At 39.1% G+C, this 16,517-nt stretch overlaps 1 protein-coding gene across 4 annotated transcripts; it reads left to right on the top strand.

Moving 5' to 3' along the window:
* On the top strand, positions 1-14,817 carry LOC122276131 (DExH-box ATP-dependent RNA helicase DExH1). Of its 4 annotated transcripts, none has more exons than XM_043085624.1 (16): positions 1-288; positions 718-863; positions 1,716-1,815; positions 1,886-2,107; positions 2,251-2,346; positions 3,182-3,457; positions 3,817-4,020; positions 4,121-4,273; positions 5,110-5,202; positions 11,532-11,746; positions 12,491-12,650; positions 12,820-13,093; positions 13,175-13,367; positions 13,485-13,671; positions 13,913-14,281; positions 14,409-14,817. In XM_043085624.1, exons 1-16 carry the CDS (start codon positions 4-6, stop codon positions 14,532-14,534), a joined length of 3,099 nt encoding a protein of 1,032 aa, XP_042941558.1. In that variant the 5' UTR covers positions 1-3; the 3' UTR covers positions 14,535-14,817. The 4 variants fall into 4 exon arrangements, with proteins under 4 accessions (XP_042941558.1, XP_042941559.1, XP_042941560.1 ...); XM_043085625.1 differs by lacking the exon at positions 1-288 and adding an exon at positions 1,086-1,174 and having other exon boundaries at positions 720-863; XM_043085626.1 differs by lacking the exon at positions 1-288 and adding an exon at positions 1,086-1,174 and having other exon boundaries at positions 720-863; positions 1,712-1,815.
* The last annotated feature ends 1,700 nt before the right edge of the window (positions 14,818-16,517 follow it).

Below are 16,517 nucleotides of genomic sequence, written 5' to 3'. Positions count from 1 at the left end.
TAAATGTCTCCGCACTCATTCGGTGTTAACTACCGCTGCTACCACATCCTTTCCAAACTCCTTTTCCTCGTGCCGCGACTTTCAATCTCTTCTCGGCTTCAAATCTCTGCTCTTCCCATGTCTCACCGGCCCAATTTCCAAGGCGGTCGCCGGGGAGGCCCCAACTCCGGGAGAAGAGGTGGAGGCCGCCGTGGTGGTGGCGGAGGAGGCCGCGGTGGGGGACGCGGGGAGCAGCGGTGGTGGGACCCTGCCTGGCGAGCTGAGCGCCTGAGACAGAATGAAGCCGAGGTAGCCTTATTGGATTATGTTAATACGATATATATGATCTTTTTCCCTTTGTTTTTTGGTTTGTTTGTTTACACGAGTTCATTTTCGCTATGGCTGAAGCAAAGTTGTTGTTTTCTTTGTCACCGCTGTTTGCTTGCCAAGCAATCGGCAATGGAAAGGATTTATAGTATTAAGCTTATGTCTTATGTTAGGAAATTTCTAACAAATTAAAAGGAGATACATGATTAAATTTAACCTAGCAAAGGATACACAGTGTACCAATTAGAAGAGGTTTTTCTTTTATTTTTTTGGACTCAGAATAATTTCGAAGAAAGTTGTTAACACCGAAACATTTTCAAGTTAGATCTATTTGGTGCAGATTATTTCATATTCTTTTTCTTTTTCATTTTCTTTTTCGGTAATAGGATTGAAAATGATTTTAATATGCAGATGGAAGTTCTTGATGAGAATGAATGGTGGAGTAAGATGGAGCAGATGAAAAGAGGAGGGGAGCAGGAGATGATAATTAAGCATAATTACAGTCGTGCGGACCAGCAAACCCTATTTGACATGGCTTATCAGCTGGGGCTTTACTTGTGAGTGCCTGTAAATACTCAGCACCAAAAGGGTTTAAAACTACATCTAGTGGTAGCATTAACACACTTGTGGCAATGTTCATGCGTGTCAGCTAATTGTGCTTAGGTTCTGAAACATGTAGTTTGATTAAATTTGCAGAATTAATTTTTGTGAGCTATGCGATGTGTAACTAGTGGCTGGTTTGCTTTGATGTTATAAGCTCTAAAACTTTTTTTTGATAGGTATAAGCACTAAAACTTACCGTGTTCTTTGGTATGAGAATGGCTCATTCTCGTGTCATAGCCTTGTTGATCTATTTAGGACATGACAGGTAAATTTTGTAACTTAGTCTTGCTTTATGTTCATAAGCAGATCAAAGATCGGACTTCTCTATCAATAGATATTATTTTGTATAATTTAGTGTGAAAAAGTGGAAAAGATTAGTTAGAAGTGATGATTCTGATATGTAATTTCCCTAAACAGAATTGGTCTTATGTATGGGATTCTAGATCAAAGGACCCATAAAAATGAGTGAGACATGGGATGATGAGTCTATCTTGCTATTAGTATGATTTTTTATAATTATAACCTAGCAAAATTGACCTAGGCAATCTAATGTGATTCTTACTTACCTTGCTGTAAATATGATGAATTCATGGCATCTGTAGTCCAGACTCGAAATATTATTTCTTTCAAATTGTAGAGGGTTTCAACTTGATTATGTTTTATTTTACATTAATAAATAAATTTTTAATTGTTGTGCCTCTCTGTGCTTTACTAATAAATATAAATTACCTATAAAATAAATAAATAAACTTTTGAAGCCTCATCTTACATTTTTTCCTTATGAATTTGTACTTGTGGAAAGATAGCCATGCATACAATAAAGGGAAGGCTCTTGTTGTCAGCAAAGTTCCATTGCCAGATTACAGGACAGATCTTGATGAACGTCATGGATCCACACAGAAAGAGGTACAATTGATCTCCACTATCTGTATATGAAGTCTGTGTATTGGGTTTAAAAATATTGACCTTTCTGCAGATCCGAATGTCCTCAGATATTGAGAGGAGAGTTGGCAGTCTTTTGAATAGTTCAGAGTCTCAGCAGGCAGTGCCTATTAATGATTCTTCTGGGACACCCGCTCGAGCAGGCAATAAATCATCAGCTGGTGGCAATGTAGGAAAGTCTGACTCTTTGTTGGATATTGATTCTGCTAAGGAGAAGTTCAGTCTCGAACTTAAGCAAAGGCAAGAAAACATGAAGGTAATTATTCCAATTTTCTCAAGTTATGACATTATTTTTAAATGTCGTGTGCACCAATAACAAATTGCTCTCGTTATTTACTTTATTTTGTAAGAGTATTGCAAAGTCAAGTATTGTTCATGTTGTGTACTGCCTACATGCAGGCAAGTAATTCTTTAAGGGCAATGCTATCATTCAGAGAAAAGCTTCCTGCATTCAAAGTGAAATCTGAGTTTCTGAAAGCTGTTGCAGAAAACCAGGTCTGGTTTTGCATATTGATTGTTTTTGCTGCTAGCCATGCTTTAAAAGTTTCACACATTTTTTGTGTTTCTAAGGAGCTAGCTCTACTAGTTCCAATAGCATTTTCATATTTCTTTGTGTGTGTGTATTTTTGTTTTGTTTTGTTTTTTTTGTTTTTGTTTTTGTTTTGTTTTTGTTTTGTTTTTTTTTTGTTTTTTTGTTTTTTGTTTTTTTTTTTGTTTTTTTTTGTGTTGTGTTTTTTTTTTGGGGGGGGGGGGGGGGGGGGAGGCAATCCTTGACCCGCTGTATGCTAGAGGTTGCATTTTAACAATTCATGATATAGTGGGGTTAGTTTGGGTGATTCCAAGCAGGGCGGTTGATTTACTAGCAGGTTGGAGAGGCCTCCAAGGTAACTCTCGCATTGCAGTAATCTGAAAGATGGTCCCAATTTGCTTATGGTGGTGCATTTGGAGGGAGAGAAATGGAAGTTGCTTCGAGGATAGCGAACGGACAAAGCTTAGAATGTTTTTTCTTAATTTTTTATTCCATTGGTCAATTGTAATAGATTTTAATGGCATGAATATTCACAACTTTCTTGCATCTCTAGACAATCATGCATAGGTGTTGCTCTTGTATACTTTCCATGTACTTAGGCTATGCCAACTTTTCTTGTCAATAAAATTCTTCTTTACTGATAAAAGAAATGTTTCTTAAGGGAATGTCTCTAGAACTTGATTGATTCCATTGAATATTAGAGTAATAATCAATCTACAACTTATTTCCTCGGTTTCTGTTATCCAGAGTCACTTCTTGTATTCAAGTTTTTCTTTTTTTTTGGTTTTATCTGCAATATAGGTATTGGTAGTTTCAGGGGAGACAGGCTGTGGCAAAACAACTCAGCTCCCTCAGTTTATTCTAGAAGATGAAATATTCTGTCTGCGTGGTGCTGATTGCAGCATAATGTGCACCCAACCCCGTCGTATATCAGCTATTTCTGTTGCAGCTCGTATAGCTTCCGAAAGGGGGGAGAGTCTTGGTGAAACTGTTGGCTATCAGATCCGCCTAGAGGCAAAGCGCTCTGCTCAAACACGGTTGCTATTTTGTACCACTGGAGTATTACTTCGACAGTTGGTAATGTGATGTTTATCAACTACTTCTAGCTGCTGTTTGGACCTTTGCTTGGTCTCACCTAGATTTTCTTTTCTCAGCTTGTGTGTATTTATCTTTTCTCAATGTGTTCACTAGTGCATACAAGCCAAATAGGGCCACGTGTTGGTGGACAACTTTTTTGATAAATAAATAAAAAATTTGTCCAAAAACACTTGTAGCTTTATTTGGACAACTAAAAGTATCATCCCACCAGAAAATAAAATAAAAAAAAAGGGATTTAATGCCGTGATGTCTCATTTTTGTAAAAGCATGGGAAGCCTTTGATTCTTGTCTCTTCCAGGACATTGTCATATTCTTTCACATTTGATGTTGGACTGCAGGTTCAGGATCCAGAGTTAACTGGTGTGAGCCATCTGCTAGTGGATGAAATCCATGAAAGAGGCATGAATGAAGACTTTTTATTAATAATTCTGAATGACCTTCTTCCTCGCCGTCCAGATTTACGTCTTATTCTAATGAGTGCTACCATCAATGCCGACTTGTTCTCCAAATATTTTGGGAATGCCCCAATTATACATATACTGGTATTTATTATTGTTTTGCCTTTATAGTGTTGAAAGATCAATTGTTGAGGTTGCTGAATGTATACTGTGCGTACACCTTTTTTCTTTGTCAAAATGGCAGGAATTGACTTTCCCTGTGGCTGAGTTTTTCCTAGAGGATGTGTTGGAGAAAACTCGTTATAATATCAAGTCAGAGTTTGACAACGTTGAGGGGAATTCGAGGAGAAGGAGACAGCAAGATTCTAAGAAGGATCCTTTAATGGAATTATTTGAGGCATACTTGCATTCTCACCTCCCTAATTCTCTTTCTTTTCTTTTTTTGTTTCCCCCATATCTGCCAAAGATTTATGTTAGATGTCATTTTGTGTATCTAAGTTTAGCTTCCGATTACTTCATAGTCCTTGAAATGCAAATCTGCAATGGATGGGTACATATTGTATGTATTAACAACTTGACACTTTGTGTTCTTGTTGAATTTAGAAATTAGATTACTGATAAGAAAATTTTATGACGGCTGCATAAATTGAGATATAAAGAAGACATGATAAGACTTCTAGCCTTTAAGGTACTGTTTGGCCACAAAGAATTTTCATCTCAAACACAATTCTCATCTCATCATTACAATTTTTCCAAATCTTCATACAAAATATAATAAATAATTTAACATTTTTCCTACTTTTTCAAATCCCAAAATAATAATAATATTAAAATATAATATTTTAATATTTAATCTTAAAACTCAAAATTCTCATATGAGAAATCTCAGTGGCCAAGCAGAACTTATTCTCTAGGAAACTCTTTTGTTTTTGTTTAGTTTTGGACCTTAAAGGAAACACCGAAGACCAGAAATTCTCATCTGCTATATCCTTGGTATCTGAAACTGCTGGACATTTCATTGTGTGCAGAAACTGTCGTTAATCTACAATGTTTGGCCCATATCTCTAGTACTATTTTGTTCTCATGTATCTCAATTATGCTTTATGAGCATTTGGACATTTTCTGGCAAGTATATGTCAAATTACTCATTACAATATCTTGAAATGTGTCATACAGGAATTTCTGCTATAATTTCATATCATACTCACCATAATATCGTTGTGTTCCATGCAGGATGTTAATATTGATTCTTACTACAAAAATTTTAGTACATCTACAAGAAAGTCTCTTGAAGCTTGGTCTGGTTCACAGCTTGATTTGGGCCTGGTATATACTTCGGTTATCCATTAACCAATGAAAATAATTTTCTTTATCAATAGCTTGGAATTTTTTTCTTGCTCAGAAGAAATAGCACAGTGTATCTGATTTTCTACTTAGGATTTTTTTTTCCCTTCCTTTTCTTTTGATGGATGTTCTTTTGCTCAATTGTGTTGCTTCTAATAATTTTGCTAGACAATTTCTGTATTTTTTCAGGAGATTAATAAGAAATGTAATATATACAGGACGAGAGGTGTTATCGTCCCAACAAAAAACAGAAAGATGTTTAATAAATGCTCAGCCATCTGTCCCCCTTTCTTGGACTTTCAACATAATTTAATGAACCAAAATTTCGTAGGAAGTATATTTCTACTAACATTTGACCTGCAACCAATGGTGGATCTGAGGGATCCTACTCCCGTATGGTACTTGGCACGAAGCATAAAACGGATTATAAAACACAGCTGCTCTGTTATTCACTGATATGCCCAACCTAACCAGCATGTGTAATGATGATACAACATTCAAATTTATGTTTAAGTGGCACTTCCCCTTTCGGTAAAAAAGACTCAGCTCCCTTTCGGTAAAAAAGACTCAGCTCCCTTGTTATGTATTGCTTGGATGGGGTACTTTCCTATATAGGTTTTTGGCTTCATTCTAAAGATAAGATATTTCTATCCTCTGATTTTTTTTTTTTTCTCTCTGTACAACTAAGAAAGGAAAAAAAAAAAAAAATAATGTCTCATCTCGTTAACGATGGTGATACATTCCCGTTAACGATGGTGTTGTTCAGTGGTGTTTAGCTCAGTTGTTACTTTGCTTTAGGAATAGATACATTGTGATGGGGTTGTCGAAGAATGTTATTGTTGATTAGAAGTGTTGAGTTTTTTTACTCAAAAAAAAAAAAGAAGTGTTGAGTTTGAAAAATTAAATGAGCGATGGTGGAGATGCACGGAGAGCAGTTGTCGTGCAGTGAACTGCATTTCCATTGCTCAAGATTCTATGGGTTGGTTGGCTACAATTGTGAAGGAAGCTCTAGGCTATGGGGGTTCTGCAGAATTTATCCAATCACGAAGAAGTGGGTCTCAGGTGTTGGTGGTGCAACGGCAGAGTAACTCTTATGGGAGATTTATCTCCGCTTCAGAGTTCGGCCAAGGGAAGCGTTGTGGTCTGATAGTGATACCAGAAGAGAGGAAGGGGGTAGGGTGGAGGAACTTTGTTGAATGAAATCCCTGAAACTTCCTCTGTTTTGGGTGGGAAGGGGGAAAAACAAAGGCAACCCGCAATGGGGGCCTCCTCCGTTGATTCAGCATGCTCCTCCGTCGCAAGGGCACCAGCTTTCCCTTTTGTACAAGGAGGCTCTGTCTCGAGCCCAAAACTTGTAGCGAGGACAGATGAGAATTCTTCTTTGGTGAAAGATCAGTCGTGCGTAGGGAATGGCAGGAAGGTGTCGAGACTAAATATGGAAAACTTGATGCATGCGTTGGCTGAAATGGAGAAGCAAGTGGATACCTTGCAGATGAACATGGGATTACTGAAATGCTGCATTGAGGTTATGGGGCTGGATCAGGATATGGGTGCTCAGGTTGAGCCGGACTTTGATAAAGAGATTCTAGTTGGGCCCAAGGATCCAGGGGACGTTGGTCTGCATGATAAGGGGAAGGGTTTGGCCTCAGTTGGGCCTAACGGGCCCAAGGACTTGCACTTTGCGGCTCAGCAGTGCAGGCCTATCCTACAGGCCGATGGCCTCGGCCCAGTCTGCCTTTTAGGCTTGAGGTTGAAGTGCATACGGTGCCTTGTAGTTAGGGCCTAGCCTGGCCTTCAGACCCAGGCGACGAACTCCCAATTCCGTATGCAGCGTACGCTTGATGATGTACCATCTTCGTCGCGATGGGTCAAGGGTGCCAGATTATGCCGGTGGCTTCACTAGCGAGGTCTGGGGTGCCGGATTGTGCGCCGGAAGCCTTACACGATCAAGAGTTATGCTTCCACAGCGTTGAGAGGCCTCTACTGTCGACGGAGATTACACAAATAAGGTCGCCTAAGGTGGCCGGAGGTCTCGCCGCTTCATCGATGTCGTCAGAAATGTTGGGATGTGGCTCTTTGTTTTTGAGGCCTTTAATAGGTAATTTCCCATGGGAGAATGACGGATCTGATGGGAATAGACTGAGGGAATGCAACTCTCTTGGTGTTGGAAGGCTTTCTGAAGCCGTGGAGGATTCAAGAGGTACGGAAGTCTTAATTGGTGGGGAAGAATCAGACTCTAAGTTCGAATTTGCAGTTGGTTTTGGTGGATAAAGACTGTATTGGTGGGGAGAGGGCCGTGCTAACCCCTTTATGCACACTCCTGCCCAGTTTCAATAATGAGAGAGTTCCTTCTAACTGGGTTTTCACAAAAGTGGAGGAGATACAAGCTGTTATTGGGATTTCGTATGGAGGTGATAGAGAAAAATTTAGGGCTCTTCTTATGGCATTTGAAGATAGGCGTATGAAGTCAGCCATAAAGCGGGATAGGGAATTGAAAAGGCTAACTTGCTCCATTAATTATGATGCAAAGGAAGGAAGTGGCGGTAGGGATAGAGCAAAAGGGAGGGGCAATCTAAGTTTACATGCAGCCTAAGATTATCTCTTGGAACGTGTGGGGGCTTAATGATTGCAATAAACGCCATCGTATCAAAGCATTATTGCGGATGTGGAAGGGTGATGTGGTTTATTTTCAAGAAACTAAGCTACGGTTTATCGACAGAAGAATAGTGCGAAGTTTTTGGGGATGTGCATATGTGGGTTGGTCCTACTTGGCCTCCTTAGGAGCTTTAGGTGGAGTGTTATTAATGTGGGACAAAAGAGTGGTTGAGGTGATTGAGGAGTGTATCGGGGATTACTCAGTAGCAATGCGATTCAAGAACGTTGTTGACGGATGGGAATGGGCATTTGTAGGATCATATGGGCTCAATGTGGACAGGGATAGGAGGAGGTTATGGGAAGAGTTGGCGGGTGTATACTCTCGTTGGGATGTACCGTGGTGCATGGGAGGAGATTTCAACATTACTCGCTTTCATAGCGAGAGGTCAGGACATTTTTGGAACTCAGCGGCCATGGAGGAGTTCTTTGAGTTCATTTTTGAGTTGGACCTTATGGACCTCCCCCTTGTAGGAGGCGAATACACTTGGTCTAACAATCGAGTTTGGACAGATTCCTTGTCTCTCCTTCATGGGAAGCTCACTATCCGGAGGTATGTCAGAAACGTCTACCGCGAGTCTGTTCAAATCATTTTTCTATTATACTAGATTGTGGGGGCGCATTCATAGTGGTTGCCGGCATTTCAAGTTTGAAAACGTGTGGCTTACCGCGGATGGGTTTGTGGAGATGGTGCGTAATTGGTGGTCTGCGTATTAGTTCACTGGTACCCCAAGTTTTATTCTTGTAGGTAAGCTGAAGGCTCTGAAACAAGACTTGAAGAAGTGGAACATGGAAGTTTTTGGCCACATTGACAACCAGAAATCTACCCTTTTGGAGGAATTGTAGGAGTTAGAGGGGAGGGAATTATCAGGAGATACCTCGGAGGAGATAATTGTGTGGAAGGGTACAGTCTTGGCAAGTTTGGAGAGGGTTTTGTTGTCAGAGGAGACCTCTTGGCGTAAAAAATCCAGGGCCCTTTGGTTGAAAGAAGATGATAAGTGTATGAAGTACTTTCACAAAGTGGCAAATTCACATCGACGCAATAATGCTATAGAGTCGCTACATTCAGGTTCTCAGGTGTTATCTTCTCTCTTGGACCTAGAAAATCATATCGCGGATTATTATGAGACCCTTCTCTTAGAATCGGCTGAGTGGAGGCCGAAGCTTGATGCTTTATCATTTGATGTTATTGACTCTCAGAACGCTCGCGTTCTGGAGAGACCCTTCGATGATACAAGGTCATTGTTGGTATGACTAGGGATAAAGTGCCGGGGCTGGAGGGTTTTTCTATGGGGTTCTTTCAAACTTGTTGGGACATTGTCAAAGGGGATGTATTGCAGGTCTTCAACGAATTTCATTCTTTTCAAAAGTTTGAAAAATCCCTTAAAAAAATGCAACTTTCATTGCTCTCATTCCTAAGAGACACGGGGCTTCGATTGTTGAAGACTTCCGTCCTATAAGCTTGATTAGTGGAGTGTATAAGATTATCTCAAAGGTTCTTGCTAACCGGCTAAGCCCGGTGTTGGAACATATTATTTCCAAGCCCCAGAACACATTTATTCATGGAAGATAAATTCTTGACTCAGTGCTCATTGCAAATGAATGCTTGGACCATAGATTGAGGGAGGGAGGCTTATGCATTTTATGCAAGCTTGACATGGAGAAGGCGTATGATCATGTGAATTGAGAATTCCTCTTATACCTGCTTAGGAGGTGTGGTTTTGGTGATAGGTGGATTGCCTGGATGAGTCATTGTATTTCGACTGCCTGGTTCTTGATAGTTCTTGGGGTTTGCGACAAGGAGATCCCCTATCTCCCCTTTTGTTTGTTATAGTTATGGAGGCTCTTAGCCGGATGGTGTAGGCCGTAGTTGGTGGAGGTATCTTATCTGGTTTCCAGGTGGGTAATGGTACTGGTGGCTCGATTACCATCTCGAATTTTTTATTTGCAGACGATACTTTACTTTTCTGTGAAGCAGATAAAAGCCAGATTCAAACTCTACATGCACTGTTACTTTGCTTTGAAGCAGTGTCGGGACTCAAGGTGAATCTTGGTAAGTCTGAAATGGTTCCGGTGGGTGTGGTTTCAAATATACGCTATTTAGCACGCTTATTGGATTGTCAGGTGTCCTCTTTGCCTTTGAAATATTTGAGGTTTCCGTTGGGTGCAACTTTTAAGGCTAGAACTATATGGGATGGGGTGGTGGAGAAGATAGAGAAAATGTTGGCTGGCTGAAAACGATTTTATTTATCGAAAGGGGGTCTTCTTGCTCTTATTAAGAGCACCCTTTCAAATCTTCCCACGTATTTCTTATTATTGTTTCCTTTACCGGCAGGGTTGGGGAACAGGATTGAGAAAATCATCAGGGCATTCTTATGGGGGGGCTTGGGGGAGGAGAAGAAATTCCATCTAATTAGTTGGAAGACAGTTTGTGCTCCAGTTATATAAGGGGGGTTGGGAGTGCGCGACTTGAGAACTTTTAATAAAGCCCTATTGGGGAAATGATTATGGAGATATCATTCGGAGGGGGGGTCTTTGTGGAAAGAAATTATTGATGCAAGATATGGAGCTGCTTAGGGTGGTTGGTGCTCCAACGAAGTGAGAGGGGGGTATGATGTGGGTTTATGGAAATTTATAAGGAGTGGGTGGTCTTGTTTTGAAGGATATGTTCGCTTTGTAGTTGGAGATGGCAATCGTATAAGCTTCTGGTGGGATGTGTGGTGTGGAGACCATGCATTGGAAAGAGTTTATCCAACGCTTTTTCGTATTGCTGCTAATAGGGAGGCTTCAGTGGCGGATGTGCGGTTATTCCTTCATGTTGTTCATCAGCAGAATGTTCTTTTTATCAGGGACTTTCATGATTGAGAATTATCTATTGTTTCAGATTTTCTCTTATCAACTCTTATCATCACAGGACCATTCTCCTTTTCCTTGGAAGAGCATTTGGAAGTCTCGTGTGCCTTCTAAAGTAGTCTTTTTTGTATGGAATGCCACTCTTGGGAAGATCTTGACCATGGATAACTTGAGGAAGAGGGGGTGCATAGTGATGGATTGGTGTTATTTGTGTAGAAAGAATGGAGAATCTGTTGATCACCTCCTACTACACTGTAAGGTTACAAGGGAGTTGTGGGATGAGATTTTTCAAAGGGTTGATGTTGCATGGGTTATGCCCTCGAGGGTGGTAGGTTTGTTGGGTTGTTGGAGGAAGATGCAAGGATGTAATCATGTGGCAGCAATGTGGAAGATGATCCCGCTTTGTATTATGTGGTGTATTTGGTTGGAAAGAAATGCGCGCTGCTTTGAAGACAAGGAACGCTCTATGGTAGAGTTGAAGAACTTTTTCCTACACACTTTATTGCTTTGGTTGTCCGCTATTGTACTAAACGGGGGCAATGTTCATGATTTCCTATCTTTAATTCATCGCGCATAGAACGTTCCTAGGTGTCTTATGTATACTTCCTGTGTACACGGGCTTTGTCTATTTTCTGATTAATAATATTTTTCTCTTACTTATAAAAAATATATATATATATATTTCTATCACTACTTTCTTCTATGCAATTTCATTTATTATTATTTTTTATATATATCTCCTGTCTCCAGGTAAACATAGGATTTTTTTCATGATCATGATCATTGTCATTGGTATTTCATTATAGGTGGAAGCAACAATTGAATATATTTGTCGCCATGAAGGTGATGGAGCTATTCTTGTATTCCTTATGGGCTGGGACGACATTTCCAAGTTACTTGACAAAGTTAAAGGAAACAGCTTCCTTGGTGATCCCAGCAAGTTTCTTGTCCTTCCCCTACATGGTTCAATGCCCACCCTTAACCAACGTGAGATATTTGATCGCCCTCCCCCTAACAAGAGGCAAGCACACTTTCTAAGTTCTATCTTTTTTATTGTTACGATTAACTCATTATCTTTTTAGATGTTTAGCTTTTACCAGTTGTTATGGAAACATCTATTTCTTTTTTATATGTTACGCAATTTTATCAAAACATGCAAAGGTTGCAACCCAAGTACATAGGAAGAATAAGAAAGGATACAACCAACTAGCAAGGCAAATAAAAAGACGAAAAGTCTTCAAAATCTACAGGGCTAGAGAATTGGGAGTTATTTTGAGCAGCTAACCAAACATAAATGGAGTTGAATATTGTGGAATATCAATTTCTTAATTTTCTATGATGGTGCATATATGGACTATATAGCTCAATTATTGCTGTCTTGCTGTGCATAGTTTTCGTAAATTAAAAGGACCTATCCAAAAGTAATGACACTGCAGTCATGCAGCTAGAGTGTCTTTTTCAATTCATTAACTCCTCCCACACAAATGAGCATAAATATTGACATTTTCTGCTTACTCGCAGTATCATATAATTGTCAAAGTGTGAGATTTGAGAATGATGGGTCTTTATGGTACCATGGACGTTATAGTTTATTCACAAGAATATCTGGTTTCTCCCTGTATTTAACAGCATAGTATCAATTGGAACACGACCAAGCCTGTGTCTCACTTTTCACAAACAACTTCAAACTTCTTGCCAATTTTTTCCTAGATTCCATATAATTTTTATGAAAGAAATTTTATATATCCTTCATCTACTGTTGTAGGAAAATTGTGCTGGCAACAAATATTGCAGAAAGTAGTATCACTATAGATGATGTTGTGCATGTCATAGACTGTGGAAAGGCAAAGGAAACTAGTTATGATGCTCTGAACAAACTGGCTTGTCTGTTACCATCATGGATATCTAAGGCTTCTGCGCATCAGGTATACAGTTAGTGCCAAAAAAGTATAATAGCCAATGGGAGGTTCTCTTGAGAAAAAAAAAAAAAAATGTTTCTCCACCTTAAATAGCTTAACTGATCTGTTGCTTAATTGGAAATCTCTTCTTTTTTCTCCCTCTCTTTTTCTTGTGACTATGGCGAGATAACTTCAGAGAAGAGGTCGTGCTGGCCGTGTGCAACCTGGAATTTGTTATAGACTGTATCCCAAAATGATCCATGATGCAATGGTTCAGTATCAGTTGCCTGAAATTCTCAGAACACCTTTGCAAGAGCTCTGCCTGCATATCAAAAGTTTGCAGCTTGGAACTGTTGGATCATTTTTGGCAAAAGCACTTCAGCCACCAGATACTCTTGCTGTGCAAAATGCAATTGAACTTCTTAAAACAATTGGAGCCGTAGATGATATGGAGGAGCTTACGCCACTTGGTTTGTAACATTGGATGCTAGTTCTCTATTAGATATCAGCTTTAGGATGTTGACTGTAATCTTAATCATTTATTGTAACAGGTTGCCATCTTTGCACTCTACCGTTGGACCCAAATATCGGGAAGATGCTTCTTATGGGATCTATCTTTCAATGCCTCAATCCTGCCTTAACAATTGCAGCTGCACTTGCACATCGTGACCCATTTATCCTACCAATAAATAGGAAAGAGGAAGCTGATGCAGCAAAAAGATACTTTGCTGGTGATTCTTGCAGGTTGGTCATTAAGCTTGAGCCATTCTGCTCCTTTACCTTTGTAGACTTTTTTTGTTTTTTTAAGGTTTCCCTTGATTCTGTTACTAATTCTTTAACTTCACCACTTTTTGTATGCAGTGACCACATAGCACTTCTTAAAGCTTTTGAAGGATGGAAGGATGCAAAACGTAAAGGAAAGGAAAGAGCATTCTGTTGGGCTAACTTCTTATCCCCAGTAACCTTGCAGATGATGGAGGATATGAGAATGCAGTTTCTAGATCTATTATCAGACATTGGTTTTGTAGACAAATCAAGGGGTCCTAATGTGAGCTCTTATGGTTTTTAATTTAGTATTCCTTCACCCTCCCCACTTTGTCCATTTATTTATTTATGCATTTTTTTAGTACTTGCACAATTTCATTTGGAGAGATTTCTTATCGACTGATTTGTGTCTGGTGAACTAGTGTTGCTTTCTTTCCTTCCTGACGAAATGATTCGAGAACTGTACTGCATTTCAATCCAAAGAAGGATTTGCTGGATTTAATAGCTGTCATATGTTTGTGCAGGCTTACAATCAATACAGCCATGATTTAGAGATGGTCTGTGCAATCCTTTGTGCTGGACTCTACCCAAACGTAGTGCAGTGCCAAAGAAGAGGAAAGCGAACGGCATTCTACACTAAAGAAGTCGGGAAAGTTGACATCCATCCTGCATCTGTCAATGCAGGGGTTCATCAATTCCCTCTGCCTTACATGGTTTACAGTGAAAAAGTGAAAACGACCAGTATCTATGTCCGAGATTCCACAAATATATCAGATTATGCTCTACTTCTTTTCGGTGGTAATCTCATCCCTAGCAAAACTGGGGAGGGCATTGAGATGCTTGGTGGTTACCTACATTTCTCTGCATCAAAAAGCGTTCTAGAGTTAATACGGGTACATTTGTCTCTTGGAGATTTTTTGTTTGAATGCCTCTTCAAATGAAGTTCCCTTTCATTTTCTTTCTCTATTTCTGTCTCTTTCCATGACTTTGATGAAGTGAATATGTAATGGATTTTTGCAGAAATTGCGTGGTGAACTCGATAAGCTTCTGAATAAAAAGATCGAGGAACCAGGGTTTGACATTTCTATGGAGGGAAAAGGAGTAGTTGCTGCTGCGGTTGAATTATTGCACAGTCACAACGTATGATACTAAATTCGGATCATTTTCCAAAACTAACACCGTTAAATCTGAGTCATATTCTTCTTCTTCTTCTTCTTTTCTTCTAGAATTAGAAAGTCCAATGCAACATAAAAGGCAGATTCTGCCGCCGATAGTTTTGGGCATTAGGATATATATGAATTTGTTCGGTCGCTGTGATACTGATTCGTTTTTTTTTTTTGGGTTTATGTACCCAAGATTGCGTGGAACATGTTTTAGGGATCTCCGTTTGTATTATCTATAATATTTATACAGGTTGCAAGATTTTCAATACTCGGTTTTGATGGTCAGAGACATGAATAGACCTTAAGAAAAAAAGGGAAAACTAATACGACAAGTAACTAGCAGTAACAAAAAGAGTAACTACCACCTCTTTCCGTTTTCAATCTAAAAATTAGTCGGCAGCGTATGATGTTTGAGCACTCGTTTGAACATTTGGAATATCTTATAATCTTGCTAATGGTGGTAGTGGAATAGTTTGAATAAAAATATTTGAGTGAGTTTTGGAAAATGAGATTAAAAAAGTTAAAAAATTGTTTGCATATAATTTTTATTTTGAAGTTTGTAAAAAATTGTATTGATTTTTGTATTCTATTTTAAAGTTCATAAAAGTTGTATTAGATTTTGTGTATAAATAATGATTAGGTAATTATTAGATGAAAAAGTTTAAAAATTTAAAATTAAAAAGTATTTTGTATTAAAGTTATATATGTTTGGAAATGAAATTATGTGTGGGTTTTGTTAAGGTTGGCATGCTCGCTATTTTCTAACTTCACAATCCAAGAAGCCAATGATCCTAGAGATTCTTTGCGTATATATCTTCCGATTTCAATTTGGCATTCCTTCGTAAGGAACTTATGCACGTGTTGATCTTGCACGGTATTATAAAATTTCAGCTAAAAATGAAATTAGAAAACATGAGCTTACCTTTAGTTTATGAAAGAATCATCAATCAAGCACTAGGGAAAATACTGAAGACAAGAAAAAGAAATACATCAAGGAAAAATGAGTTTATTACAATAATGCAACGATCGACGTGGTGCCCAAAACTTGTTTTGCTTTTGCTACAATAAGGTCCGAAACATTCTTAAAAAAAAAAAAAAAATGCATGATTGATTCAATATGATCATTAGATTGATCACCGAGTACCAGATCACGGCCTGCATAGACGACTGATGATGATCATCTCATGCAAGATTCAGCTAATGCTAGCTGTCCTCCCCTACAAATCTTTAGAATTTTCTTCAGATGATGAACACCAAGAAGATCGTAAAAGGGAGAGGTTGGTGGATGAAAATTAAAGGTGAGCTATATATAAAGCTTAAATTCCTAAATAATGTTGTTAGTTAATTTTTTAGGATCTTTTCTTGAGCACTATTTTAGGATTATGTATATCAAGGATTGATGCCATGATGTCATTTGATTCTTTGTAGCTAGCAATACTTGATCTATTCCAAAAACAGAATACCAACTCCAGATCAACTTGAGTTTTATTAGAGAGGACATAAAATCTGTGTGATTGGAGGATGAGACATTGAGGATCAAGAAGAACTCGAGGGAAACCCCATCAAGCGATCTAATGCATTTCTGCCCGTGGAAGAAACTTAAAATGAGCCTCTCGAGGCCCTTAAGCAATTGTTTCCCCAGTGCACCGACACCTTGCATCAACCTACGGGCCGGGGCTGCGACACACCACCTGTCGTCCTCAAGTACGGCACCATTAAATCCCAATTTTTCATGCACTTTCATGTGCATAGGGCGCATGCATACGCATTTCCAAGATGCCCTTGAACAAGTTTAAACCCAATAGTATTCATGTGCATTGGGGTATGCATAAACGTTCCCAATAACCCATATTACTTTGTTGGCACTACTGTATTCTCTCCAACTGACCCACATCTCTCCCAGCTCCCACAGAGAGAGACAGAGAGGGCTTAATTTTGATAAAGCATATGCAGTCTATGGCAAATG

The sequence above is a fragment of the Carya illinoinensis genome, chromosome 9 (genome assembly GCF_018687715.1).
Source record: "Carya illinoinensis cultivar Pawnee chromosome 9, C.illinoinensisPawnee_v1, whole genome shotgun sequence".
NCBI lineage: Eukaryota > Viridiplantae > Streptophyta > Magnoliopsida > Fagales > Juglandaceae > Carya > Carya illinoinensis.
This window is presented reverse-complemented; position numbering and strand designations above follow the sequence as displayed.

Excerpts from the sequence above, each read along its gene's own strand:
- LOC122276131 (XM_043085624.1), top strand. The coding sequence starts at position 4 with ATGTCTCCGCACTCATTCGGTGTTAACTACCGCTGCTACCACATCCTT. Across the intron at positions 2,108-2,250 it reads AAAGGCAAGAAAACATGAAG|GCAAGTAATTCTTTAAGGGC; the intron begins GTAATTATTCCA and ends GCCTACATGCAG. Across the intron at positions 5,203-11,531 it reads CACAGCTTGATTTGGGCCTG|GTGGAAGCAACAATTGAATA; the intron begins GTATATACTTCG and ends ATTTCATTATAG.